Source organism: Eretmochelys imbricata, chromosome 9 (genome assembly GCF_965152235.1).
Source record: "Eretmochelys imbricata isolate rEreImb1 chromosome 9, rEreImb1.hap1, whole genome shotgun sequence".
In the NCBI taxonomy this organism is placed as follows: domain Eukaryota; kingdom Metazoa; phylum Chordata; order Testudines; family Cheloniidae; genus Eretmochelys; species Eretmochelys imbricata.
The window spans coordinates 85229162-85255789 of record NC_135580.1 but is presented as its reverse complement, the minus strand read 5'-3'; the positions used below and the strand labels follow the sequence as shown (position 1 = coordinate 85255789).

Below are 26628 nucleotides of genomic sequence, written 5' to 3'. Positions count from 1 at the left end.
GCGACTGCATTGATTTCAGTTCCATGAAGAACAGAATGTGGCCCAGTATCGTAATGTGGTCCATGTTAAGTTTGCTTTGGCTTGGTAGGGTACCACAGAGACCAACAGAAGAAGCCCACAGTATTAATACTCTGGGGTTTTCCTTTTCTCTTGGTCTGCCAGGTACGCTTCTTATTTCAAAAACTAAACAACCAGCACAAGACCAAACCAAGGTGAAACTGAGAGATTCTGGAGAAGAGTGAAAATTATTCAGGTCAAACCTTGCCTCCCCCAGCCTCCATTTCCACATTGGGACCTGATGTTGTAGAACTCCTGAGGTTTCACTGCACCAAGAAGGCAGGATACTGGGACCCTACAGAGAGGGCTGTATACTATGTGCCCTGGGAAGCCATACTTTATGGGAACTCCCTGCACCCCAATGCACAGGGTTTTTAAGGAGGAGGGGAGAGCAGTTGAAAGGGGGGAAAATCAATGGATCTGTGACTATGCACTTCCACTGCCATTGCACTCTTGAGGCCTACGGGAACAGGAGCTATCAGGGTTACCTAGTGTTTGTACAATGGCTCTGCTGCTGGTGTGAAGGACTGCATTCTCCACCCCACCCCAGCTGCCTGTCCCCTGCAGAGCTCCCCAGCCTCTCTCCCAGTTACTTTGCCAGTGTGCTGGGACCAGGATTTTATTTTAAAATAACTAAGAGACTGGAAGGCAAATTGGCTTACTGAAGTTAGAGATGAAAACGATCTGCTCCCTCCCCCCTACTTCCTCTCCATCACAGCAGGATTATTCCCTACATTGATCTGCATGTAGGAGAAGAGAGTGGAACTTGGGTTAAAGTGAAAACAGAGGGGAAAATTGATTTGAAAATACTACGGTTAAAATCCTTTCCACACAAACTTGGTTTTAGAACAGGGGTGGACAAACTTTTTGGTCCGAGGGCCATGTCTGGGTATGGAAATTGTATGGCAGGCCATGAATGCTCTCAAAATTGGGGGTTGGGGTGCGGGAGGGGGTGCAGGCTCTGGGATGAGACTGGGGATGAGGGGGTTAGGATGCAGGAGGATGCTCCGGGCTGGGATCGAGGGGTTTGGAGGGCGGGAGGGGGATCAGGGCTGGGGCATGGGGTTGGGGCAGGGGAGGGGGTAAGGGGACAGACTCTGGGCGGCGCTTACCTCAAGCAGTTCCCAGAAACAGCAGCATGTTCTCCCTCCAGTTCCTACACAGAGGCGCGGTCAGATGACTCTGCCCGCTGCCCTGTCTGCAGGCGCCGCCCCTGCAACTCCCATTGGCTGTGGTTCCTGGCCAATGGGAGCCGCGAGGGCGGCACTTGGGGTGGGGGCAGTGTGCGGAGCCCCCTGGCTGCCCCTACGCGTAGGAGCCGGAGGAGGGATGTGCCACTGCTTCTGGGAGCCATGCGGAGTGGGGCAAGACCCCGACCCCACTCCCCAGCTGGAGTGCCAGAGCGGGGGAAGTCCCAGTCCCCACTTCCCGGCGGGAGCTCGAGGCCCAGATTAAAACATTTGGAGAGCCGGATGTGGCCCGTGGGCCGTAGTTTGCCCGCCTCTGTTTTAGAACAAAATTCAGCCTCGTTTGACATTAAGTGATTGGCAGGCCTGGCTTTAAGTAGATCCAGTAAAGCCATTTTAAAAGACCCCATTAGGTCTGAGGTACTGCCTGTACTGAACAGCACACACCTTCCTAATCGTCCATTCAAACAAATAAAACAAAACTGCTTTAAAAAGGTATGAACTTTTTAGCAGCAGTAAAAGCGCCTAATTCTACATATTCAACTGAGTCAATTATTGATAACGGAGTGGTTGTGCCTTCCCCATTGACTTAATACTGTCTGACAATACCATGTCAACAGACTGAGGGACACATAATACCCATCACATTTTCATTGGCTGGATTATTCAAGTCAGCCTCATATCCTGAAAGTTCAGCTTTATCAAAAGGAAGACAGGTCATCAGCACAAAACACCAAATTCCTTACCCAGCATACAAGGCAGTGCTCTAGAATGCAAGATCACTATATAAAAACATAAGAATATAAGAACGGCCCTACTGGGTCAGATCAAAGGTTCATCTAGCCCAGTATCCTGTCTTCTGACAGTGGCCAATGCCAGGTGCCCCATAGGGAATGAACAGAACAGGTAATCAAGTGATCCATCCCCTGTTGCCCATTCCCAGCTTCTGGCAAACAAAGGCTAGGGACACCATCCCTGCCCATCCTGGTTAGTCTGATTAGAATGAAATAATCCAAACTGAGTACACAGTACATGGGGAACGTAGATCAATGCTAGAGTATGTGCTCTTCATGTAACTGAGGCATGTAGCTTAGTGCTAGAGCACATGCCTTGCATGTATGAGGCCCCAGGTTTGATACCCCATTTCTTCTGTTTCTTGGGCCAGTGATTAGGGCGCTAGCCTAGGATTTGGGAATCCCAGATTCAACTCCTCGCTCTGGCACAGATTTCCAGCGTGACCATGGGCAAGTTACTTAGTCTCTCTCTGTCTCAGTTCCTCACCTGTAAAATGGGCATAATAGCACTTCCCTACCTCCCAGGGTGTTATGAGGATAAATACATTACAGATTGTGAGCACTCACATATAGTGCTCATGAGGGGCCATATAAGTACTTAATATAGACAGATGCATATTTTTTAGTGGTAAAAAATATACATATATATATATATAGAGAGAGAGAGAGAGTACCCCAAAATATTATTAGGTCTGTTTATATTTCAATCCTGTACAAAAGCAGGTCTAAGAAGTTTACATACGTGATGGACCAGGCAGTCCTGGAGGTCCTGGCATACCCGGTAAACCACCTATGCCTGGAGTGCCTGGTAATCCAATTGTTGCTCTCCCTTGGTCTCCTGGTTCACCAGTAATACCTGGAATACCTGGAAATCCCATGAGACCTGGTGCCCCTAAAGAGAACACAGGCATATACTATGTAGTTAGCCAACTCTCCAGCAGCATGTGGATCCAGATATTTTTCATTTTATGAATATTACCATTGCACATTGGGCTGATATTATGTTCATGCAGGAAGTCTTATCATTGCACATAAAAGGAAGACTATTAATAATAGCCATCTTTGAGAGTCACACTTTTTTTTTACTATTATAAAAGGCAGCTGCCTAGGCCAGCGAAAATACTGCATTAGTGAAGAGCCTCAGTTAAGTCACTTTGGTTAGTGAGCATAAATAATTAAGCAAGCTAATGATATATTCTGAAAATGTGAAGCACAATATAAAAGCTATATTACTGTTACTGAGTGAATAATGTATAGTGGATAATTTGACAAATATAGACTTTTTTTCCTATTTGCAAATTGTCCATGGAGCAAAATAATTTGACAAATAATTCTCAATCTGTAGATCATTTGAGGGCAAGTGTTCAATGTGTGAAATTCAGGTTATATTGATTACTTTTGACTGGACACACCAGATTGTTTTGGTACCATGATTAGCTCATCCATCTCTTAGTTTCGGTTTCCAGGGTGAGTATTTACACTCAAAAGTAATTTTTAATAGATTTTCTAGTATTTATTTAGAGTTCTCCATTTCTGTGAACAAAACTGCCAGCAAACTCATTCGCCAGGGAACTCACAAACACAGAAAGGCCACGAACACAGCTGTGTTGCATATTCACAGCAAATGCACTAAGATATGTCCTAATTGCTATGGGCTTGATCCTGCTCCTGCTTAAGTCAATGTCAATGACTTCAGAGGGTATCAAATCAAACCCTGTGTGTCTTGCATGGCAAATGAGAAAAAGGCTAGATATTGGTTCTCCCAGGTTATCTGTCTCTATCTCTGAATTAAATTGTTTTCATATAAAATACTGTTCCTCACACAGGTTACAATATTCTAGCTATTGCGCTTGGCAGAGTGTATCACCAAGGCTGCTTAAGTGAAGTTATGCATGCTGCAATGCCTGAAGTGGGGATTTCAGCACCTCCGTTAATAAGCGAATCAACAGCTGATCAATTCATTGTGTCGATACATAAGCAAAGGCAGCTACAAACATGTGGACAAACAACATGCTAACATCTTACTCTGAACTCATATTAGCAAATGTTTTACCTCGAACAAGAGCTGAGAGACCTCGGGTGCCAGGAAGGCCTGGTAAACCAACAATCCCTTCATCTCCTCGAGGGCCTGGAGTCCCTGGAATCCCGGGATCTCCTGGCAAACCTATTGGACAAAAATATTAAAAGGAGAAAAATTTAAAAATGACCCTGCAGAAAGAGTACATGTAGTCCGCTCCCCTGTCTCCCACATTGGCCATTGCTCTGTGCTAGTAAAAGGTGCAGGCCCCTTTTTAATGTACCTATTCATCCAATACAATAACACAGGCAGAAATTTCTCCCTGTCCCCAGGTAGTGATCATCTTATGCCCCAAACCACTATATACAGAAGCTAGCCTGTGTTATTTCTGCCCTCACCAATGGAGCTGCAGATGTTGTTCTCCCCCATGCCTAATTCAGCCCTGGAATTTACTACACTATTCTCTTCAATAACATCTAGCAACAGCGAGTGAGTTGGAATACTAAAGAGGCATTCAACTTATTTATTTGCAAGAGGGAAAAGGAGGAGTTTTCTCTTAATAGCATTGCTACACTGAAATAAGCCCTAGGCTTGGTATATATTTTTCTGAGCTCCAGATACACAGGACCATGCTAACACAGTCAATCACTGATGCTCTAAACATATCACTCCGCCTGTATTCACATAGCATTGCATTTAATTGGGAGAGTTGCAGATATATGCAAACGTATCACTAAGTCAATGTAATTACAACAGGGATGAATTTGGCCCACTGAACAGTGCTGGTGAGTGAATAAGAAAATGTGTATTAACATAAAAGAATAAGAAGCACATAACTTGGATTAAAATAGGTGCATTTAAAATTACTTTGCAAAACAAAATCTAAGGAGTTACCTGAGAAGAGTCCGTCTTCTCTATCGAGAGAAATAAGAGGGCCTGGAGGACCCATTTCACCTAATTCACCCTGTAAATTTAAACAGATTCATATTGTTTTCAAGTTCTTTAAAGACCAGAAAGCAGGGACGAAAGAGTGCCTGTTACTATGCAAGGATCTGCTTTAGTGGCGAAGTTAATAGTAACAAGAGTTCCTTGTTTTAATGAATTATTCCCTTTGCTCTTCTGTTCTTCCTAATGATCTCTGCATGCATGACCTATACACCACTTGTATGATGAAACTAATGGCTGTCCACAGAAAGGTGCTTTTATCCCTTACCAGCCCGCATTTTGCTAGCTCCGGAGAGAGCACTGGCAGCCTTGTACCGTGTTCACAAAACTTCATTTATCAAGCCAACATATGGACCAATGTCAGGTTCACATCCCTGCTCACCCTGTTCTGTACAACCCCTTGGCAAAAGACCAGGTGAGTGGTTGTTAATACATGCGGGTCTCAGTCACCCATACCTGTCATTATCTACAGGCCCTTTAGCCCTGAAGTTTAGTAACTTGAGCTTTGTGCAGCATGCCAGCCTCCAGCCATACGTGACTTCACCCAACTAAAATAATCAAGAGTTGGCAATGTCACCCTGCATCTCATCACTAATGCCCTGATGGTGCCTGCTGATGAAATGTTGTTTTGTTGTCTCTTCCAGCAATAGTGCTCTGAGAGTAGACCAGTATCTCTACTCCTTCTATAGCGAAGATTCACTGGGGTAGACTGAAGGATATGGAAGGGATTGTACTTCCATTTCTCTCCAGCTAGGAAGCATACAGCTATCACACACAAAACATAGTATTATCAGGACAACTCAGATAAGGCAATTAAAATATGAGGGTTCACCAGAAAACCATAACCACCAATTTAGTACCCTGACAATGAAACAGATGGAGAAGTGACATTAAAGAAAACATCACAATGATACAGAAGAAAGAAAGAGATTTGACTGGAGTAATGACAAATTCTGTAATAGGAGCAGTGCTTTAATGCTCCCATTGGAGAAGTTACCTTCATTCCTTGCACTCCATCCAGCCCAGGAAAACCAGGGAGACCAAACTGACCCTGTAAAACAAACACAACAACATTAGCTTATGAAACAAGAAGGGAGGGCCCATGGAGGACTCGTTTTAGTGCTCTCCAATACCTGTGTTTGAATCTTAATCCCAGTATCTCGTCCTGCAGGCGGTCTGCAGGAGTAGTAAGAATGGCCCGTGGGAAGAAAAAGTTTGCAGTGGCACGGTCTCAATGGCCCTCTTACTGAGAAACATAGTTCCAAAAAGACACTTTTCTTGGCCTACTCAGCTAGAAGGGTGGGGGCGGTGATGGGGTGGAATGTAGGGAAGTAGGGAAAATCAGGATGTCATCCTCAGGGCTCTGACAGAATTTCTGTGACCGTTGGTGAGGGAGAGGACATTCGGCAAACCGTGCCCAGTATGTAATTTCTCTCTCCTGCCTCCTCTTCTCCCCCAAGTCACTTGCACTAAACCAGGTAAGTTTAAAGTCTTATCTCACTGACTACCCATTTCCCAGTAGTGTGTGGTAAGACTGTGTATGGTTCAGAGGAGTCTGCTGCTGATACAGAGCCACCAAAATTCCCTGCTGCCCTCTACTGGAATGACTATCAAATCCTGCTCCAGTGTAGGTCATAAGCCAATCTGTGGCGGCATTTAAAGGGAATTCTCATAGAGAAAAGTCTGTTGGGTTCTATCCCAGCCTGTGATCCTGAATTCCTGGATAGCCACAGACCAGCTCATAAACAGCATGGTTCAGAATCCCGCTTCTCAAGACTCATTTCTGTCTCATGACCATTCACTTTAAAGTACACTGGGAAATACTCTCACATACAGTAACCGTGAAAACAGGACTAGACAAGAAAGCAGTGAGGATCCAACCTAACCCTCCGTGCCCCCAAGGACCTGCCAACATCTTAGTGTTCAATGCCTGCATATAAGCTGGTGAAAAATGGCTATGATAGCTGTTCTGTGACCACATTGCACTGGTACAACTGAGGGTGCCAGGACCTTCACAGCCTTTCAGATAGTTAATGCACTGACCATTTGCACCAGGGTGCAGGACACTCTGTAACTGATGGCCCTGACAGAGGAAAAGTGAGAGAGTTGGTTACACTGGGAGGGAGTGTACAGTTTCAAATCTCTGTGGTGGTTACTTTCTAAGCCTCCGGTGGGGAAAATGGTTAGGGAGAGAAAATCTTACATTGGTTTTTAGACATTCTTCTGGCCAACTCTCAATGTCCCAGAAAGGGACATTGATGTGGAGCCCATTAAGGAGGACAGGGGATGGGATAATAGGAGAAGACCCTAGGCGCTCAGATGACTTATTGAGACGTTAAAAGTATTTCCAAAATTAAACAAGCCTGGTACCTTTCTCCCTGGAAACCCATCAGATCCATCCAATCCCAGAAATCCCTAAAACAGAAAAATACGAGTTATTTAACCTTTATCTTTCTTTCATACTCAAAAGTCACAATCAGGTTTAGGTCACAATATGCTAGGTACTTTATGAACACGCACAAATATGTGAATCCTGCTCCTGAGAACTTAACATCTAAAGGTGAAAGCCTGGCCCCACTGAAGTTAATGGAAAACCACCATTGGGCTTTAATAGGGTCAGGATTTCACCCTAAATAACTTGAGTATCAAAAGCCATTTCTAGAAGAATTCAATCGTATAAAGGCCAAAAGCTGTCTCATCTTGTGTAACCATTATCATATTTAGCACAGTTGAAGTGCTTATAAACAAAATCAGTCCTGGTTTCTCAACTTACTGAACCCTTGGTGTCGAGTTTCACATTATAAAACTAATAGATGGATCATTTTTATCTTGAAAAATAATTTCAAACTTTTGAAGGACAAAAAGCAGAAGAATCCTTTTGGTCTTCATGTTGTATGTGAAAAGCACATCTCTGCAGGCTGTTCATGGCAGTCTGAAGGATGGCTGTGTGACTGTCACCTGATGGGAAGTGGGCAGGTCCTCTTGGCAGGTACCATGTTTGAGATATATATTCTCAAACCAACAGCACTTCTCAGACTAAGGGACACGGTCACAGGTAACTGGCCCCTTTAAGGGGAGAGAAAGCCAACCACAACTGTGCCATAATTAATTAGCTGCTTCCCAGCCTGAAAGAGTGGGAATAAGGAGAGCCATGTGGAGAGGAATCATGGAGAAAGGACAGGCTCTTGTGGAAGGCTCTGAGTCAGGGTCCGCGAATGGTACACCAGGGGAATCAGCCTGGGGGCCAAGTGCTCTATACCAGAGACTGAAAGACTCTTAAAGGTAGTCCAGAAAGGTGCTGGGAACAGGGCCCAGAGAGCAGGCTAAACAGAAGCCCCAAAAGGCAGAAGAACCTTTTGTTTGTTGGAACTTATTAGTTTGGACTCTTGCTACCCCAGAAGAGTTAAGTTTGTGCCTTGGCCGGGGGGCTAACCACATCTCCAACAGACTGATATGCGGAGATTAGATTTTGAGACCTATCAGTTAGCCAGTTTTTAAATCCATGGCAGGGTGCAAATCCAAGTGACCTAAACTGCAGGTGCAAAAAACCTATGGGTTCAAATATCAATGCCTGCACAAAAGAAGGCTAGCGAGTAAAGAGTCCTGTATGAGAGGGACTACAAATATACAATGTGTTGGTGCTTATGTTCTTAGGAGAAGAAAAACAATGGGTATTGGTGAAAACAGGAATGTGGGATTGTTAAAATTTAAAATCAAAGAGAAAGGAGGCATGTTGATTTTTCTTTCTCATGACATTTCTTATGTTTGGAGCTACTGCTGTGGTCACATCTATGGAGTAAAGGCACCAAAACTTGACCAGATGAGAAAAGGAACCCAAAGGGCCTTATCCTGCCAGCAGAGTCCCCTCAACTCTTACTAACTTCCATTGAAACGGAGGATGCAAAACCCCACAGAAGGTGCTCAGCACTGGAGGTCACAGGGCTGTTCATTGTGAATATCAGTTGCCCTTTTCTTCTGCTTGTGAATTGATCTCAAAGGTCTGTCATTTGTAAGGCCAAGGAGGAGACTGCTGTAGTTACAGTCCCAGATGACTACAGCATAGATGAAAGCTCTGGTGATGGAATTTGTGAGGATTGAGCACGTTCTCAAGAGTCAAGCAGAATATACATTTGGAAGTATAAATAAGCAGATATGCAAAGTAGGGGAATGGGGTTTGCAATGGGTTGAAAACAGGCGGGACTAAAGAATAAGAATGGCCACGTAGCAGTATCTGCTCACGTCCGTTCGGAATGCTGCTGCAAAGGTAATTTTACCAGCCTGTCACCTGGGCCACGCCATCCCTCTCTCTGCATCCCTCCACTGGCCCCCCTTCTTTACCGCATCTAGCATAAGCTACTTGTCACTTCCAAGGCTCTTCATAGCCTATCCCCACCCTACCAACCATCTCTCATTTGCTGTCTAGATGTCAACTCTTGTCTTTGATCAGCCTGTGTCACCAGCCTCCATTGTTCATCTGTTATGTTTTCAAACAAGCATCTTCGTGCTTTCTCCCATGTTTGGGAGGTGCTCCTCGTAACACTCACAATACCTACCTCATCTTCCTCCTCCAAATCCCTCCTCAAAATTCTCCTTTGCTGTGTGACACTTGTGGAAAAACATGACAACAGTCAGGCTGTTGGTGACCACTGCTTATTAGACTGATCAATATTGTCTCACTGTTTCCTTGAACCCCCTGACTTATCTGTCTGTACCCGTCTGTTGTCTTGTGTCTGACACTTAGATTGTAAGCTCTTTGGGGCAGGTACCATCTTTTTGTTCTGTGTTTGCACAGTGCCTCACACAGTTGGGGCCTGGTCCAGGACTAGGGCTCCCAGGCACTATGATAATACAAATAAAGAGACTTTACAAACAAGTTGAAAATTCCAGTCTGTACCTCTCCTGTCAAGAACAGGGATTTAAGGCCACAGTAAAGTTACCTACCCTGCCACCTGGTAAGCCAGGGATCCCCTTTTCTCCTTTTTCTCCGATAACCCCAAAGCCCTGTGGGAAAAAGCCAAAGTCACATATGTTAACTCCCAAATCTATCTGGAGACAAATGCCATGTGGCCCCAAGGTGAGGTGAGTGTATCAACTCTCTACAAACATACACAAGAGAAGCAAGGTTGGGTTGACATTCTACTGGGCCTCCTAACCCCAGAAAAAAAACCCTTCCACGCAGACCGCTGGCAGTATGTGCAAGCACCCTGGTTGACAAGGAGTCACCCTGATGCCACCTGGGCCCCCTTCCCTTATAATTAGACCTGGATGGAAAACAGAAATTCCATTTTGTGGAGATGTAGTATGGTCCTGCTCGCTCCTGCCTCTTCTCAAGTCCACAAACAGCTCAGAGACCTTTTTCTGGTAAAACGCACTGTGCAGTTTATTTACAATAGTTTTCCCCAACCTTTGTACACTAGACAGCCTTACACCTATTGACCTAGGGAGCCCTCAGCTCCAGAGGCAAGCAAGGAAGAATAATCACTCTCCCCCACTCTCTGCTTCCTCCCATCCTACTTCCTTCCTGTGCCTTTTGTATGATCTGCCTCGTGGTCTAATTAGTCTCTTAGTTCTCTTCAGCCCGTCAATTAGCTCTTCTTAATGAGGTTTGCTCTGAAATAATTAATTAGAGTTGCAGGGACCAGAGGGCTGGCTCAGCAGTGTTGCCCAAAGCTCTGTCACAGGAGGATTTAGATAGCTTGAAATTTGATTATTTTTCCATTTAGGAACAAAACCTAAAAAAATGTCAAAATTCTCTGCAAAATTGCTTAATTTTGGATCAATCACAATATTTTGACTTTTTAAACAACAAAATACATTCTGAAACAGAGAGAGGGAAAAAACAAAATGTTTTGTTTTTTAAATGTCGAAGCAGGATGTTTTGAGATTGTCAGAACTCTCCCCCCCAAAATGGAATTTCAGGTAAATCGACACAATTCCATGAAGCATTTTAGACAAAACTGCATTCTCCAATGGAGAATTGTTCTGTTGAAGTTTTTCAGACCAGTTCTATGTATAACCTTAAAGGGACAATGGAAGCACTGTGAGTCCATGGTGAATCTTCTACTCCCTGATTCCTGTGCCAGGAGAAGATCATTAGCAATCATCTGAGTGCCATGTTAAATGCTGCCCACCGACTCACTCAAGGAGAAGAAGTTTGCAGTGATACTGCATCAATAATTCCACGAACAGAAGTTACAGCAATACAATTATTTAATGAATCGTAACATGTTACTTGACATTTACCCAGCACTTCTACTTTGTGAATCTCAACGCACTTTAGGAACCTGGGTAAATATCATTAACTCTAATTACAGATAAGGAGACTAAGGCATAGAGAATTTAAAGGTCACAAAATCACACAAATCAGTGGCAAAATTGGGAACTGAATTTGTCTCCAAACTCCCAATCTAGCAAACTATGCATTGGACTATACTGCCTCTCTTAATAGAAAAAAGTCAACTCTATAAACTATAACAGCAGAACCTTCTGACTGCAATTTGGTACCACATTCACCATTAAAAAGTAGATTCAAATCTATTTCTTAGATGTAAAAAGCTGGTTGAAATTTGACACATAACAGTCCAGTACAGGAATCAGAGAGCCCATTTGTCCGTTTATAGTGTAAAAGGAAACTGACACAGCAGTTTCACATTCAACATTTGAAAACAGCTTTAAGGACTCCTCTTCTCTTCTTTCCCCCCCCCCCCCCCAAAAAGAAAAAAAAACCCAATAGGGATCAAATCCAGGGATGTGCCAAGCCTTGATTTCAGTGAGAGTTTCAGTGGCTAAGAACTTCTCCGGCTTCAATCCTGCAGACACTTTCCCACATGCTTTAATTTACACACAGGAGCAGTCCCATTGACTCAGACAGGACTACTCAAGCTACACACGCACACAAACTCTCCCTTAACGAGAGGAATGGAGTATGTCCAAGCAGGGCTTAAATTCTCAGAGACTATTTCCTGGAGCCCCCCACACCCTTCCCCATTCGGGACTCTGAGCAACAGCTGTGGGGCAGGGGGTCTCAGGGCTTCTGCCCCATGGGATGTGCTGAGGTGCCCACGGGTTTGAAAATATTTACCAGAACTCCACTCTGGATGGCTCCAGCTGAATTTAAGCCCTGTGTCTAAGAAGCCTAATAAAAACCACTGTGTTTAGAATAACAGTTGCCTGAAGTACAAATTTTCTAGCGTTTTTAGTGTATTGCAACAGCAAAGGAACGTTAAGATATGGTGCCATCTAGTGGCCATGTGAAGGATTGTGATGACTTTATCTTCAGCGTCTCTGCAAATTGCAAATCAAGTGTACAAAATTAAAGCATTTCAGTGACTGTAATATCTGTTGCACAGCAGCACCACTGTCTCAATATCTGTGTAAGAAAGAGCCCCCAGATACATTTCCACTTGAGGGACAAAACCCGCAGGCCTTACAGCAGATTTTCAAAGGCTTGGAGGGGCCTAAAGTTAGAAATCGGCACCCAGTGGGATTTTCAAATGCACTGAGGCACGCAGCGCCTATTAACATTGAATATTTTTAAAAAAATAGCCTTACCAGAGGGCCAGGTAATCCTCCAATCCCGGGGAATCCTTTAGGGCCTGGCTCACCCTGCCAACAAGGAAAGGATAGACACTGTGAGTGAGTCATAAAAGGGATGAGGTGAAAAAAAGAGGATTGTCCCGCTCACTGAAAGTGCATATTGAGATGGACCTTTTACAGTCACCCAGTGCACCCTCAGTCAAATGATTTCATAAGATGGAGGCCCATAGCTGGAAGGGAAACTCGAAGCCAAACGGCCAATGCTGCAAAGTGCTCAGCACCCTCATTTATCATGGAAGTGGATAGCAGTTGAGTGTGTTCAGCACCTCCTGGGAGGTAATCAGCTTGGGCAGGATCAAGCCTTACAAACACACATCTTCACAATTATACTTACCATCACACTACAGACAGTGAGACAGAGAAATCCAACAGGAAGGCCTGGGTCTGAGCTCACATCAGTGTACTCACACCGAGTACAGGGTGTTTCTCCCGACATACAGTTAGAACTGAGATTAGACTCAGGCCCCAAATGAGACTATCCAGGGCCCAAAAACTGCAGCTGTCACTCAGTCCTTGGAAGTTGAGCTGGAGTAAGGACTGCAGGATTTATCCCAGATCCTTATTATATTTGTAGAAATACCGATGAGCTAAACAGATATCTCAATAATTGGCTGGGATAGGAGAATCAAGCACATGAATCTGATTGTTTTCGACCAACGTGCGGCATAACAACAACAAAAAAGCTACAGCTTCACTCTTCCTTATTTATTTTTTTGAGAGGATTAGGTTTTCTGCTAGGGCTAATGTGGTTTCGCAGTTCACAGATCCAGCAGAAATGAGTGACGGCTCTTTATTTTGTGCATTCACTTTTTTAACTTTATAACTTAGGTAGGCTTAAGACTCCTCTTTCTTGGGGGCTTGGATTCTCTCATCCACCATAATGAACTGAGCCAAGCATCCGGAGATTTCAGTTCAAAAGGATTTAAGGCAGTTTAAAAAGTAGTGCAGAAAAGTATTGATCAGTCCTTCTTCACCTGAAAAAACTAGATCCTAGCTCAGTTAACCATTCATAGAGCTGCAGAATCATACAGCACAGCTAGCTTGGACTGTGTAATGGGTGGCTTTAAAACAAAAAAACCCCTGAGATATAATCACCAAATTTCATTTTTACTCCAGGCAAACAACCCATGTTTTACAATCCAAAACAATCACAGGAGGGCAAGACAAGTTGCTAATGTTTGCCTTTCCCAAGGGAACAGAAATTAAATAGTATGTTTCCCACAACAGGTGTCTCAACTCTGAGCAAATGTAGCCAATTACTGAAAAAGATGCAACAAATATTGCCAAAGCTGGGCCTGCACCCATGTCCACTGAAGTCACTGGGAGTATCTCCATTCACTTTAATGAGCAATAAATCAGGCGCAGCGTTTGGAAAATGGGCTGTTGCTTATTCTGATGCAAAGGTATTCCTTTACACAGAGAATTATTTCAGTTTGAAGAATCTTTCTTCAGGATCCCCGAGGCTTGCTGGGGTTGGAGATGGCTAAAGTGAGAGAGAAAACCCATGTATGGGAAGAAGAGGGAAATGTTCCCCCCTCGCTGCCCTATTTTGACCCTCCGAGTGAATCTGTAGGGACTAGTTCATTTCTTATCCTCTCGCAAACCAAGTCACAGGGTTCAGTCTGCAAACACCATCAGGAACCAATCCATGCAGGATTTGAATAGCCCCAGGATTGTCTAACTGCTTCACTCAGCCTTAGCATCAAGAAAAGCAATAATTCAGCATTGTTTCCAGTAGAGTTGTGTTTACAAACCTTTGCTCCTGGTTTCCCTTTTGGAAATCCCATGAACTCTAGTATCCCAGTGGATGGTGGGGGACCTGCAGGGCCAGGTAGCCCGACATCTCCCTGTTGACAATTGGGGAAGATATTAATGGAAGCAGAACAGCTGAGATCTAAGGTGTATGGCCCATGATTCACTGAAAGCCACTCAACTCAGGCCTTGCATGCACAAGATAAGGTACTAAAGCTGATGTGGATGCTTAGCCATGAAAGGCAAAAGGTCAGACTGCAAATTAACAAGAACGAAATGCGTTGTATTAAAGTAATGTGAAGTAAAAAAGCAGGTAAGAAAAAGAAAGGCCAGTGATCGAAAAAACAGAAAAATACACAGGAAAGACCCTGAAGCCAGATACAAAAGAGATGAAAATGAAATACAGAAAGGCAAGGCAACTAGAAAGACTGGGATGTAACAAACACAAAACATCATGAAGCAGATGATGCGAGGAGAAGTCATTTCCAGAAGTGCAGGAGTGCATTTCCAATCACGTAATCACTCCCCACACTTCCCAACAACCAGGCAGAGTGGGATTTTCAAGAGCACTTAGTGTTGGCCTGACTCTGGTCCCGTTGAGGTAAATAGGGATTTTACCACTAGCCACAATGGGAGCAGAGTCAGGCCAATGCTGGGCACTTTTGAAAAATCTCACCCTGCGAGGCTCTAGCAGGTCTAGATTGGCACTTGTGTGCATGCCAGGTAAATCCCACTGGGCACAATAGGCCTGTACAGAGTTTATGTCAGTCCAGAATATAACCCACTATATTCACCAAGCTAAGTGGGTTTAATTTAACAGGAGAGCTACCTAAGAAATGGAATGGAATGGAATGAAGGATAAAGATCCGACAGGTACTGAGGGCCATCATCTCTCAGTGGAGTCCTTCCTTGCAGGAGATGCTCAGCATCATGTGGGATCAGGGCATTGAAGAATTTTCTCTCATTCTCCTCTCTATCCACCACTGCCTTTCCAGCTGTGAGGAATGCCTCCCAAACTCTAGCCCCATTCCCTTTGCAATCTTAGCTCTCCTCCTATTCAGACTCCATTTTGTCTTCTAAATATCTCTGGGTTGAATTCTTGACCATGGTAGTAAGTGTCCTAGAAGAAATTCTTCTTGGGAAATCACCTCCTGTTTGTTTATCCCCCTTCTGAGCACTACCAACACAGGGTCAGATAACAATGTGTAGTGAGCTTCTCAATGCCAGAGCTGAGGACTTATGTCTGAAGGGGATATTTCTAGTGGGCACGTGTAGGACTATGGATAACTATTTTTGTAGTTCTCTACAGAAGTGAATCCGTTCCACTTACCTTTGCACCTTTCTCTCCTTGGAAACCTAATCCCATGTTACCCTGAGGAAAAAACAGTAAGAATTAATGAATAAAGAAGGAAGAAGAAGAAGACGACGACGACGACAAATTAGCACTTAGGGTCACAATTCAGCGAAGTGCTCAAGCATATGACTTCAGTGGGACTTAATCACATGCACAAGTACTTTGCTAAATCCTGGCCTGGGTTAGCACCTTTCATCCAAGGGTATAAAATATTTACATTTAAATGGATGAAAACAGAAACGATAAAAAATAATAAACTCCCCGCAAAAAATCTGGAATGTCTCTCTTTAGTACTCAGGTATGAAAAGCAGACATGAAGGGAAGGTACTCACTTTTGGTCCTGGTGGCCCCATTGCACCCGGTGGCCCCTAAACATGAACAAGATCAAGATTTTATTTATTTTAACTTTAAACTTGACTGCAAACTATGTAAAAATGTCTGGGTGTTTAACATAATTTTGAAGTGTTGCTCAGTTGAGGATGACCCAAGACCCATTGACATCAGTGGGCCTTGACCTTCAGTGGTTTTAAGTGGCCAGGAAAGCATATTGTCATTGTGATAAATTAAAATGAACAATTTGAAGAAAACTACAGCTCCAAAAAGGGGTGCTGGAACAATTTGTATAGTGGGGGTGCTGTGAGCCATTGAACCAAACTATAAACCCTGTGTATGATGGAAACCACTTCAAGCCAGGGGGTGCAGTAGCACCCTCAGCATCCCTAGTTCCAGCATCTATGGCCCCAAATTGAAATCATTTCACAAAAATGACACAGGTGTTCTGCAGTTTTTGCATTTTTACACGAGCCAAACTGAAACCGTCTTTTGGTCTCCTGAATGCATCTCTATCAAAGGTGATTTTTCAGGTTATTGCATGGGGACTTAGGCCTGAACATGCAAACTTGCAAATGCTTAAACTTTTGCTACCATGAGTAGGAACTACTCACATTAATAAATTCAAGCATGCATGTGTTTGCAGGATTGGAACTTAGTGACCAATACTCCATACAAGGAGCAGAAGTTTTACTCTAGTGCCCGCAATATACTCTGAATTCAAAAATATTCTATATTTAAAAGTGATGCTGCTGCATTTGCAATCCCTTCTTGTATAAACATGGTCAGTTTTGCTCTACAGTGGATCCAACTTCCTCTCCTCCCATTTTGAGTGTTACATCATGCTGTCTTGTCCAGTTTGTACTTACAAGGCCAACTACATATGTTGTTCCCAATATTAGGTTCCATGCAGTGAGTCTGCACTGGAATGGGTTCACCAAGTTGGATGAAGAGAGTGAACGGAGCTTTCCTATTATTGCAAATTTGAAATCGTTCCTGTTTTTATTACATTTTCAAAGGCAATGATTTTCACTTCGGTTCCACAGCCATGCAGGTTTTTGTAGCCAAATCACCATTTTCACATAGGTAATCAAAACAAACAATTTCAGGGACATGAAAATGGACAATGGTGGAAAAATGCCTGTGTATAGCTCTACTTTATTAACAACACTGAATGCAAAGGTGAAGGTTTCCTTACCTGCAAACCTGGCAATCCTATAGGACCCACAGAACCTGCTGGGCCAGGGAAACCTTTTGCACCCTATCATAAAAAGTTTTAGGAAATGTATTAAAGAACTCAACTCTTCCAGATCCCACCCTCCCATTTAACCAGTTGCCACCATTCTTTTCTGCCCTTCACTGATGCCTGATCCCAGTTAATTTAATACATGAGAAAATATTAAGACACAAGAAGACAGACCAGAACACAACACTGACTTCTATTCATTAACAAAGCAAATACCCTCACCCCAAAAGCAAAAATTAATTTTGTCCGTCACGTGAGATAGCAAGTACCTTCGACGAGATGCTGAGTACCTTTAAATTCACTTACTTCCCTGGGAGCTGAGGATGTTCAGCATTTCACAAGACTAGGCTCTTAAAAAGACACTGCTCTGCCATTTTGGAACTTTCCCTCCAAAAACTGTAGGAGGCGGCGCATGGTGACAGATAAGGGAACCATTTCCATTAGCCTTATGTTTGATAAAAGTTTGCTTTTACAAAATATTAATTCAAGGCCAAATTCAACTTGGCAGTGTCCCTTTCAGTTCTTCAGTGATGGAATGGGAATCGCAAGGAAGAGCAGATTGAAAAAACCTACAGAACGACCAGGCCTTTCCTAATGAAATCCTGACAAGCTGAAGGCAGGGTGTGTCTTAAAGTCATAGACAATGTCCCTGGAAAAATGCGTCTAATTTAAAACACATAACAATTCATTTGACATTATCAGCATTTGTTTATCTGGAAAATCATTGTTACAGAGTTTAGCATTAGAAGGGTGTTTGGCTTTAAATGTAAAATTGACTGCAGGTATGTCCAAAATCCAATCTCCTTTGCTATGGTGCAAATCTGGAGTAATGTAACTGAAGCCAGTGGAATTACTCTGGATTTACTGAGATCAGAATTTGGACCACTGAGTAGAAATGTGCCTAAGCTGATTAATGCAAACAGTTAATGTGAGGGAATTGACCTAAAAAACTATAGTATTATTTTCCTTTACAGTAATACTCATAAAAACATGATTTCAAAAATAAATTAATTAGCTTACAGAAATCCCATCCAAACCAGGAAGACCATTTTCACCCTAAAAATTAAAAAATAAAGTCATGAAAAATACATTATAATAACAAAATATAATTTATGGTCATTATATTTTGTATAAACAGGAATATTTTAGGTACGTAAATATTAGATCACGTAATTAGAAAAAATATTTATACTTAAATAATATGTATTTGGATCAGACAGTGAAGGAAGTCCAGAATCCATGAGCCATGGCAACTGCATTCATATATGTCTGAGCAAAGGCAACACTGAGAAAATTAAATCTGTACAGTGAACAGTACAATATTGTATTTTTTTTTAAAAAAATTTTAAAAGTGCTGTTTACTGTTAAACATACCTTTTATTATTAACATTTCAGATGGTGATTATTTTCCATGAACGTCTAAGTTCATGAATAATTATCTATTTAATAAAAATTAATAAGTTAGTGTATATAATTGATAGAACTGGTCAGAAAAGTTCAAAACTTTGACCAAAAAAGGAGAAAAAATTCTGTAAAATTTTTTCCACTTTGACTAGTTCTAATAACTTAGTAGTAGTGAGTACCTATGTAGCACCAGAGTATGTAAGTACACACACATACACTCTCTCTCCCTTAGTTGATATATCAAGGGCTGGATGCAGAAAGGTAATGAATGCCTTCAAATCTCTATGGCTTTAATGCAACCCGTTCAGAACCCCACTGGAAGTATTGAGCCCTTTGTAGATTCAGGCCAGATCCTGCATTCCTTGTGCAATCAAAACTCTTATTTTATATATATATATATTATATATATAAATTCTACTTCAGGAATAAAAATATCTCAGTTCCTCATTAATCACATAAGGTGAAATCCTGACCTAACTAACGTCAGTGGCAAAACTCCCACTGACTTCACTGGGGCCAGGACCGAGTCCATAATGTTCATGTGTTTAAAGAATATAATAGCTTTCCAGTTGGTACATCCCAGTCAAAGAGCAATGGGGATAACAGGTAGTGCTTGGAATCCAACGGCAAGAGTAATGTTAACATACACTAGAGATTTTGCTGGTCGCACTCAGAAATGATCCAGTGGCTTTACCTAACTAATGGAGACAGGGTGAAATCCTGGCCCCACTGAGGTCAATAGGAATTTTTGCCACAGGATTTCGCTCTGGAATTCTAAGGGCAAGGACTACCATTGGCTTTTTATCACAACAGATCTAATGTAAGAGAGAAGGCGACCATGTACAGAGGGGTCGTGGCTGCTACAGAAGGTCTCTTCCATGTTATTCCTGCACCTAGAAGCTCCTGCCACTGCTTCACACAAGGCAGGACAAGCCTGCAGGAGGTCCCTCATTCTCAGTTTGAGGATGGTTGGTTTCTGCAGGTGCAAGAATTGGCATTAGAGGTGCCAGATTCTTAGGTGTGCCCTACAACAATGGTCTACTAACTATATGGGGACAATCGGACATGGTGACCATGGTCCTGCGGGTGTACATTAGTCCTGCTGACGGATGAACAATTTGCATCTGTGTTGCAAGGACTATGTACTTGTAGGTTTTCAGTGTAATAATGTTTATGTTGTTAAAAATAAAGCTACGGCCTGCTTTCATAAGCCATAATTTGTGCCTCTGCATCCAAGCATACCCATGGAACCCTTGCCCAACATTGTGCGTGATTTAACCTACAGTATCGACCCTGTAGCATTCAGAGCGCATGTAGGTTTCTTCTGCTATTTCTTCTCCTGCATGTTGACAATTCTTACCTTACTTCCTTTAAGGCCACCTTGGGCATACGCAGGTTCTCCTTTGGGACCCTTGGGACCAAAGCGACCCTGTTTTTAAAAGAATGAATTTACAAAGCTATTTTTCTATAATCTGTATTAAAAAAATTTGAAATTTTTTTTCAGCAAAATACACTGAGGCAGACCCTCCTCTATGGAGCTATGCTAATTTATACCAGCTGAGGACCTACCCCTTTATATTTACCTTCTCACACCAAAGCATCTTCATGCTATAATTAAATGAAGCTCTACAAACATTTTATCTGGTATTCTCCCCACTTACTTTAGATTTTTCTCTTATTTTGAGGATTCAGACAACTGAAAGCTTGTCTACACTTATCAGGGGTTCGACGCACGGCAACTGATGCATAGGCAGTCGATTTAGCAGGTCTTGACCCGCTAAAGTGACCACTGATCGCTCTCCCGTCGACTCCTGTACTCCACCTGAACAAGAAGTACAAGGGGAGTCGACGGGAGAGCGTCTCCAGTCAACATAGTGTAGTGTGGACCCTGCCATAAGTAGATCTAAGTACATCGACTTCAGCTACATTATTCACGTAGCTGAAGTTGTGTAACTTAGATCGATCTCCCCCCTGTAGTGTAGACAAGGCATGAGTCCCAGTATTTTTAACATATTCTTTGATAGTATGTAACTCTATTATTAACATCTCTGTTCATACACGTATCTGTTCTGTGACGGGTTGAACCAATCACCACTGAATTAAATTTAATTTAGACACATTAATCATTATGGGACAAACTGAATCCTGGGATAACTCCACTGAAGAAACTGCAGTTATATACAGGATGAATTCATTTTATAGCTCTAGGTTTAGCCAGCTGATCTTAATCTTAATCATCCTATTGGATTTATTTTAGGTAATTTCATGTTAATTTGAAGGAAGATAGCTGAGCAGAACCAGCTCTTATGGCCAAAAATATAATCCTACAAGGATTATCAAAAAAAGAAATTTGAACAGTATGTATGAGTAAATGGGCTTCTCTAGAAATCATCGCTTAAACTTGATCATATTGCTTAGGGTTTTTCAGTGTCCTGTGAACTTCTGGTTTCGACACATGCATACATTTGTACCACATTTTTTATATAGATTCAGTGTATTGACATTAATAGTGTCACTCGTATTTGCCAACTATTACTCATATGAGTTAAGTTTGTAAGATCATTTTTCCAGTCCATTCTGTGTCTAGGGTAGTGTACAACGTTGAAAATAATTGCATATCTTTATGCTTTATTTAAAGGCTTAGGGTAAAATTTTAAAAAGTGCCCAAGTAATTTAATGACAGGTTTCAGAGTAGCAGCCGTGTTAGTCTATATTCGCAAAAAGAACAGGAGGAATGTGGCACCTTAGAGACTAACACATTTATTTGAGCATAAGCTTTCGTGAGCTACAGCTCACTTCATCGGATGCATTCAGTGGAAAATACAGTGAGGAGAGGTTCCCCCCCCCACTCTCCTGCTGGTAATAGCTCACCCTAAGTGATCACTCTGGTTACAGTGTGTATGGTAACACCCATTGTTTCATGTTCTCTATGTATATAAATCTCCCCACCGTATTTTCCACTGAATGTATCTGATGAAGTGAGCTGTGGCTCACGAAAGCTTATGCTCAAATAAATCTGTTAGTCTCTAAGGTGCCACAAGTACTCCTTTTCTTTTTTCCAAGTAATTTAGGAGCTTTAGTCCCATTTTCAAAAGTGACTCACACATTAAGGAACCTAAATCCCATTGACTTTCAATGAGACTTAGATGCTTTTGAAAATTTTACCATTAGTCTTTTTTGCTGATGTTGTTTAGCAAATATAGATTAATGCAGACTTGCATAATGCACTAATGGATTCCCAACAGTGCCATGGAAATGAGCAAGTCAAGACTATAGTCACTGTTAGGCTGTCAAGTGGAATTAGACTAGTCAAACAGTTTGAGACTTAACTTGAAATCCTTCCATCTAGCCAACCATTGACACATTATGAAAAGGTGTCTTGCAAGGGACTGATGAGAGTTGGCATCAGCTAGACATATCTTGTGACATACTGCACAAAACTATGTTATGCTGCTCATAACAAGAGGTATCCAGAGCAACCATTACAGCTAGTAAATCAATTATTCAGCTTGTTAAATTGCTGGTAATCTTTCCTAAGTATCCTAAGACCTCAATTTCCTGAGTTAGACCACAGTTCATGAAAGTACCCATATGCAGGAAGGGTGCTTAAAGCGCATGCTTCACTTTAAGCACACGATTCAATTCAATTGACTCAGTGGCACTGAAGCACACACTTAAATGCTTTTCTGAATTGGGCGTCTTCTGGCTGATCCTGCAAGTGCCTCCAATTCCTACTACAGTCAGTCAATGAGACCTCGGGGCGTTCAGCACCTCGCAGAATTAAACACATAAGGGCTAGATCCTGTTCACCTTGAAGTCCACGTGAGGATTGTCAGGGACTGAAGGTTTATTCTAATGTGGCAACATACCCACCTTCAGGAACTTTATCTTCTAAAGTTACTCTTTTATTCACTGAATCTAAAAAAAAAATTCACCTAGAAACAACATGAGTTGATTTCAAATAACACTATCCATGTTCCCCAAGGATTCATGAGTCATTTAGTAAATAGCAAGAGCGCCAGAAAATATTGTGTTAGCCTAAGAACGTACAGGTGGCCCCTGTGTACCAGGAAACCCATCCAACCCGGAAACACCAGGACTCCCAATAGAACCATTGCAGCCATCAAGGCCAGGAAAACCTCTGGGCCCTGGCTGGCCAGGGTGGCCCTGTATGAAAGAGAGAGAGAAAGAGAGAGAATTAATTATATACAATATTTTAGCACTAAAAATATTGTCCCACAAATCCTATTGTCTACCACATTACAGCACAACACAAAGACAGTCTAGGGCTCACCCCTGAGTTCTGCCGTGTGGCAGCTTTCCTCCACCTGCAGAGAAAGCCAAGCCTGCAGAGGGCAGTAGTAAGAGCTTAATCAGCCTGTGCTCTCTACTTTGGAACCTGACTGCAAAACTCTTAGATAAATTTATCTGATTATTAATTAAAATCTGTCTCCCTGGGATGGTGTCAAAAGAAGCACAAACATCTTGTGTTTGTGGGGTCCTAGCAGGGCAGTATTCATTCTACATTCCTCCAGCACAGTGCAAGCAATACAGCACACTTGGTAGGAAACAGCAGGCAATGGGCCTAGTGCACAGAGGGGTGTAACTCCTAGTTGCCATCAGTGGGAACTGAATGTATAAGAGTCAGAGCAGGAATAGGCCCAACAGTGCTGCGCACTGACAGTTCCAAACTGTTCTACATTCAAATTATTTCACTGACCCGAAAGCCTTTTACTAATTGCCTTGAACAAAAGTCATTGTAATGATCAGTTAATAGCAGGGAAATGAGCCTGATTCTGATCTCACACCAGTTTTACATTGGGGTAGCTCCATTAACTACAGTGGAGTCACTCTTGATTTACACTGATGTAAAGAAGATCAGAATATGGCCCTTTTAATTAGTTTCTCTTGAGTGACATAGGGGTTGTGTGGACAATACAAGGGCAGGCAGAACCATCAATCAAAGAAAATGCCAGGGTATTAAGTGTCTCCTCATTCCATCCTCCTTCCCACAGGAATGAGATGTGTGCCATTCAGAGGCAGAATTTTGTGACCAGAAGGAGAGCAGTACATATCTGACAGCTCTGTCTGTCTCCACGGCCCTAGCCCTGAACCATTTCACAAGCCATTTTCAATTAATCCCGAAGATTCATCTTTACGGTGCAGCATTAGATACATTAATGACACATCCGAGGGAAGTGAAAAATGAGCTACAGAATGCTGCATTCTTCATGCATGACCGTTGGAGCCAAATTCACGTCACTTTCATTCTCATACCTCACTTAGGGTGACAGGTGTCCGGTTTTCGACCAGAACATCCAGTCGAAAAGGGACCCTGGCAGCTCCAGTCAGCACCACCGACCAGGCTGCTAAAGGTCTGATCAGCAGTGCTGCGGTGCTAAGGCAGGCCAGTTCCTACCTTTCCTGGAGCACCGCGCTGCGCCCCGGAAGCAGCCAGCAGGTCCGGCTACTAGGCGGGGGGACCAGGGGGCTCCACGTGCTGCCCTCACCCTGAGCACCGGCTCTGCACTCTCATTGGCTGGGAACCAGCCAATGGGAGCTGGGATGTGGTGCCTGCGGCAGGCAAGAGCAGCAGGGGAGCGTCTTGCCCCCCCTGCCTACTAGCATCGGACCTGCTGGCCACTGCCGGGGCACGCGCAATGCAGTGTCAGGACAGGCAGGCAGCCTGCCTTAGCCCCCCAGGCTGTGCCGCTGACCGGGAGCAGCTGGAGGTAAGTCCGTGCCCCAACGTCGAGCCCCAACCCTTGCCCCAGTCCTGAGCCCCCCCAAACCTGGAGCCCCGTCCTGCACCTCAAACCCCTCATCTATGATGAAACTAGCATAGCAGGGGCACAGAGAGGTTAAGGCCAAGATCCTCAAAGGTATTTAGGCCTCTAACTTCCCCTGATTTCAATGGAAGCTGGGAGCCTCAATACCTCTGAAGATCTGGGTCAAAGTGACTGGCCCAAGGACACACAGAAACTTAGTGGCAGTCTTGGAAATAGAACTCTCAGGTCTTGTCTACACAGTGAGTTACACTGGTTTAACTAATGATCTGAATTTAAACTGAATTAGTTCAACAGGTGCAAACCTCTGTGAGTGGCTCACTTTGGTTTCGCTTAAGCCAAAAAGGAACAGGGCTACGCTAAATGGAAATAAGAGTGTCCACACAGGGTTTTGCACCACTATACCTAAACCAGTTTAATTAAACCATGCAAAAGTTTGTGTGCAGACAAGGCTCCACACCACCGTTCATACCACAATATCATGCTCCCCACAAAAGAATCTTTAAAAAAATAAAACACTCTAATCACTGTTAATTTGCTTATCTTCGGCTTGGCTATAACATATCTTACGTCAACGTGCTACTCTGTAATGAAATACAAACACTGGGTCATGACTGCTCTTATTTTCAAACCCAACACATGCTATTGGTTCATACAGCAAATATCCCATGGGACACGTTGCTTTTGTGGGGACAGGAAGGGCTTTTGTAAGTTTTCCAGCAAAGATTGTTGCACGTTGACCCCACATGCTATCTTTTCATTTCTATCATAGCATCCTAATAACACCTTCTGTACTGGATGAGCCAGATTCTGATCTCTTTCACTCCATCATAAACCTGGACTAGCTTCACTGACTTGAAGCAATGGGGTAGTACAGACGTAATTCAGGGCAGAATCTGGCCCTGTGTAGAGGGATCAGGCACTGGTGTAGTACTTGGTGGTTTAATGCCTTCCTTCTCCCTACAGAAAAGGGACAGTGCAATGGAACTAGCACAAGTAGAGTGAAGTGTATTTAAATGACAGGCAGTGACACAATACCAAGGTGTTAGCACTTGGCGCTTGGAATTTAAATAGCAGTATCAGTCTCCATAACGTCCACATGTTAGATAGTTAAAGCCTCTTCTGAAAAAGCATCACACACATACATTATACATTCCCTTCAGACTGCGAAAAGCCTAGGATTCCCTACCTTCTGGCTAATCTGTATTCTTAGTTAATTTGTGACATCCTGTTGTAAGGGCCTGATCTTGAGAGATGCAACCACAACTCTCTAACTTCACTGAGTGGTGCAGGTACCCATCATCTCCCAGGATCTAGCCTTAAATGAGATCTTTTCCACACTGATCAACAGAGCTCGTTTGGCCTGAAAAATTGTGACTAATTGTTTTCATTGCTCTCTCCTTCTCTAATTCCGGCTATCACATGCTTTGCCAGATCTGCTAGCTCAGCACAAAAGGAACAACAGGTACCACAACAGACTAATTCAGGAGAACTTTACGGTCTGTAATTATGGCATGGCAAGGTGGATGATTCGCAGGCTCATGCTAACACAGAGTGTGTGGGGGGGGTGGGCGTGGGGAGGGGGGCGGGGGGCGCTCATAAGGGAAAAGGTTCCCTGGGAAGTAGAAAAGGGAACCGGTTCCTCCAAAGTGACTTGTCCCACTAGAGCAGGGGTGGCCAACCTGTGGCTCCGGAGCCACATGCGGCTCCTTGTATAGGCACCGACTCCGGGGCTGGAGCTATAGGCACCAACTTTCCAATGCACCAGGGGGGTGCTCACTGCTCAACCCCTGGCTCTGCCACAGGCCCTTGCTCCTCCCCCCTCCCAGAGCCTCCTGCACCCCACGATCGGGGTGGCTGCCAGTGGGTGGGAGGCGCTGGGGGCTGGGAAGCTGATGGGGGGCTGCTGACGTATTACTGTGGCTCTTTGGCAATGTACACTGGTAAGTTCTGGCTCCTTCTCAGGCTCAGGTTGGCCACCCCTGCACTAGAGCCCTGCTTTCTCTCTCTCTCTCTCTCTACCCTAACAACGTGACTCTGAAGAGCGTGCTTTCTAAATCAGACAGACTTCGTGCAAAGGCAATCTCAACGGGAGAGCTCAACAAATATTTAAAAGAAGAGGGAAACATATGCAAACAAGAGTGAACCAAAACTAATTTA

General features: G+C 43.4%; 1 protein-coding gene across 1 annotated transcript in view; it reads right to left on the bottom strand.

Moving 5' to 3' along the window:
* COL4A6 (collagen type IV alpha 6 chain) overlaps window positions 1-26628 on the bottom strand; it is a 120989-nt gene that overhangs the window by 40739 nt on the left and 53622 nt on the right. The window contains exons 5-18 of the mRNA XM_077825567.1: window positions 22733-22849; window positions 20043-20111; window positions 18299-18334; window positions 17231-17293; window positions 16035-16070; window positions 15679-15720; window positions 14351-14443; window positions 12552-12605; window positions 9942-10001; window positions 7371-7415; window positions 5998-6051; window positions 4950-5019; window positions 4092-4202; window positions 2781-2930 (exon numbers count right to left, since the gene is read on the bottom strand). Of these exons, the coding sequence (XP_077681693.1) occupies window positions 2781-2930; window positions 4092-4202; window positions 4950-5019; window positions 5998-6051; window positions 7371-7415; window positions 9942-10001; window positions 12552-12605; window positions 14351-14443; window positions 15679-15720; window positions 16035-16070; window positions 17231-17293; window positions 18299-18334; window positions 20043-20111; window positions 22733-22849 (1000 nt within the window). The remainder of the gene's footprint in view (window positions 1-2780; window positions 2931-4091; window positions 4203-4949; window positions 5020-5997; window positions 6052-7370; window positions 7416-9941; window positions 10002-12551; window positions 12606-14350; window positions 14444-15678; window positions 15721-16034; window positions 16071-17230; window positions 17294-18298; window positions 18335-20042; window positions 20112-22732; window positions 22850-26628) is intronic.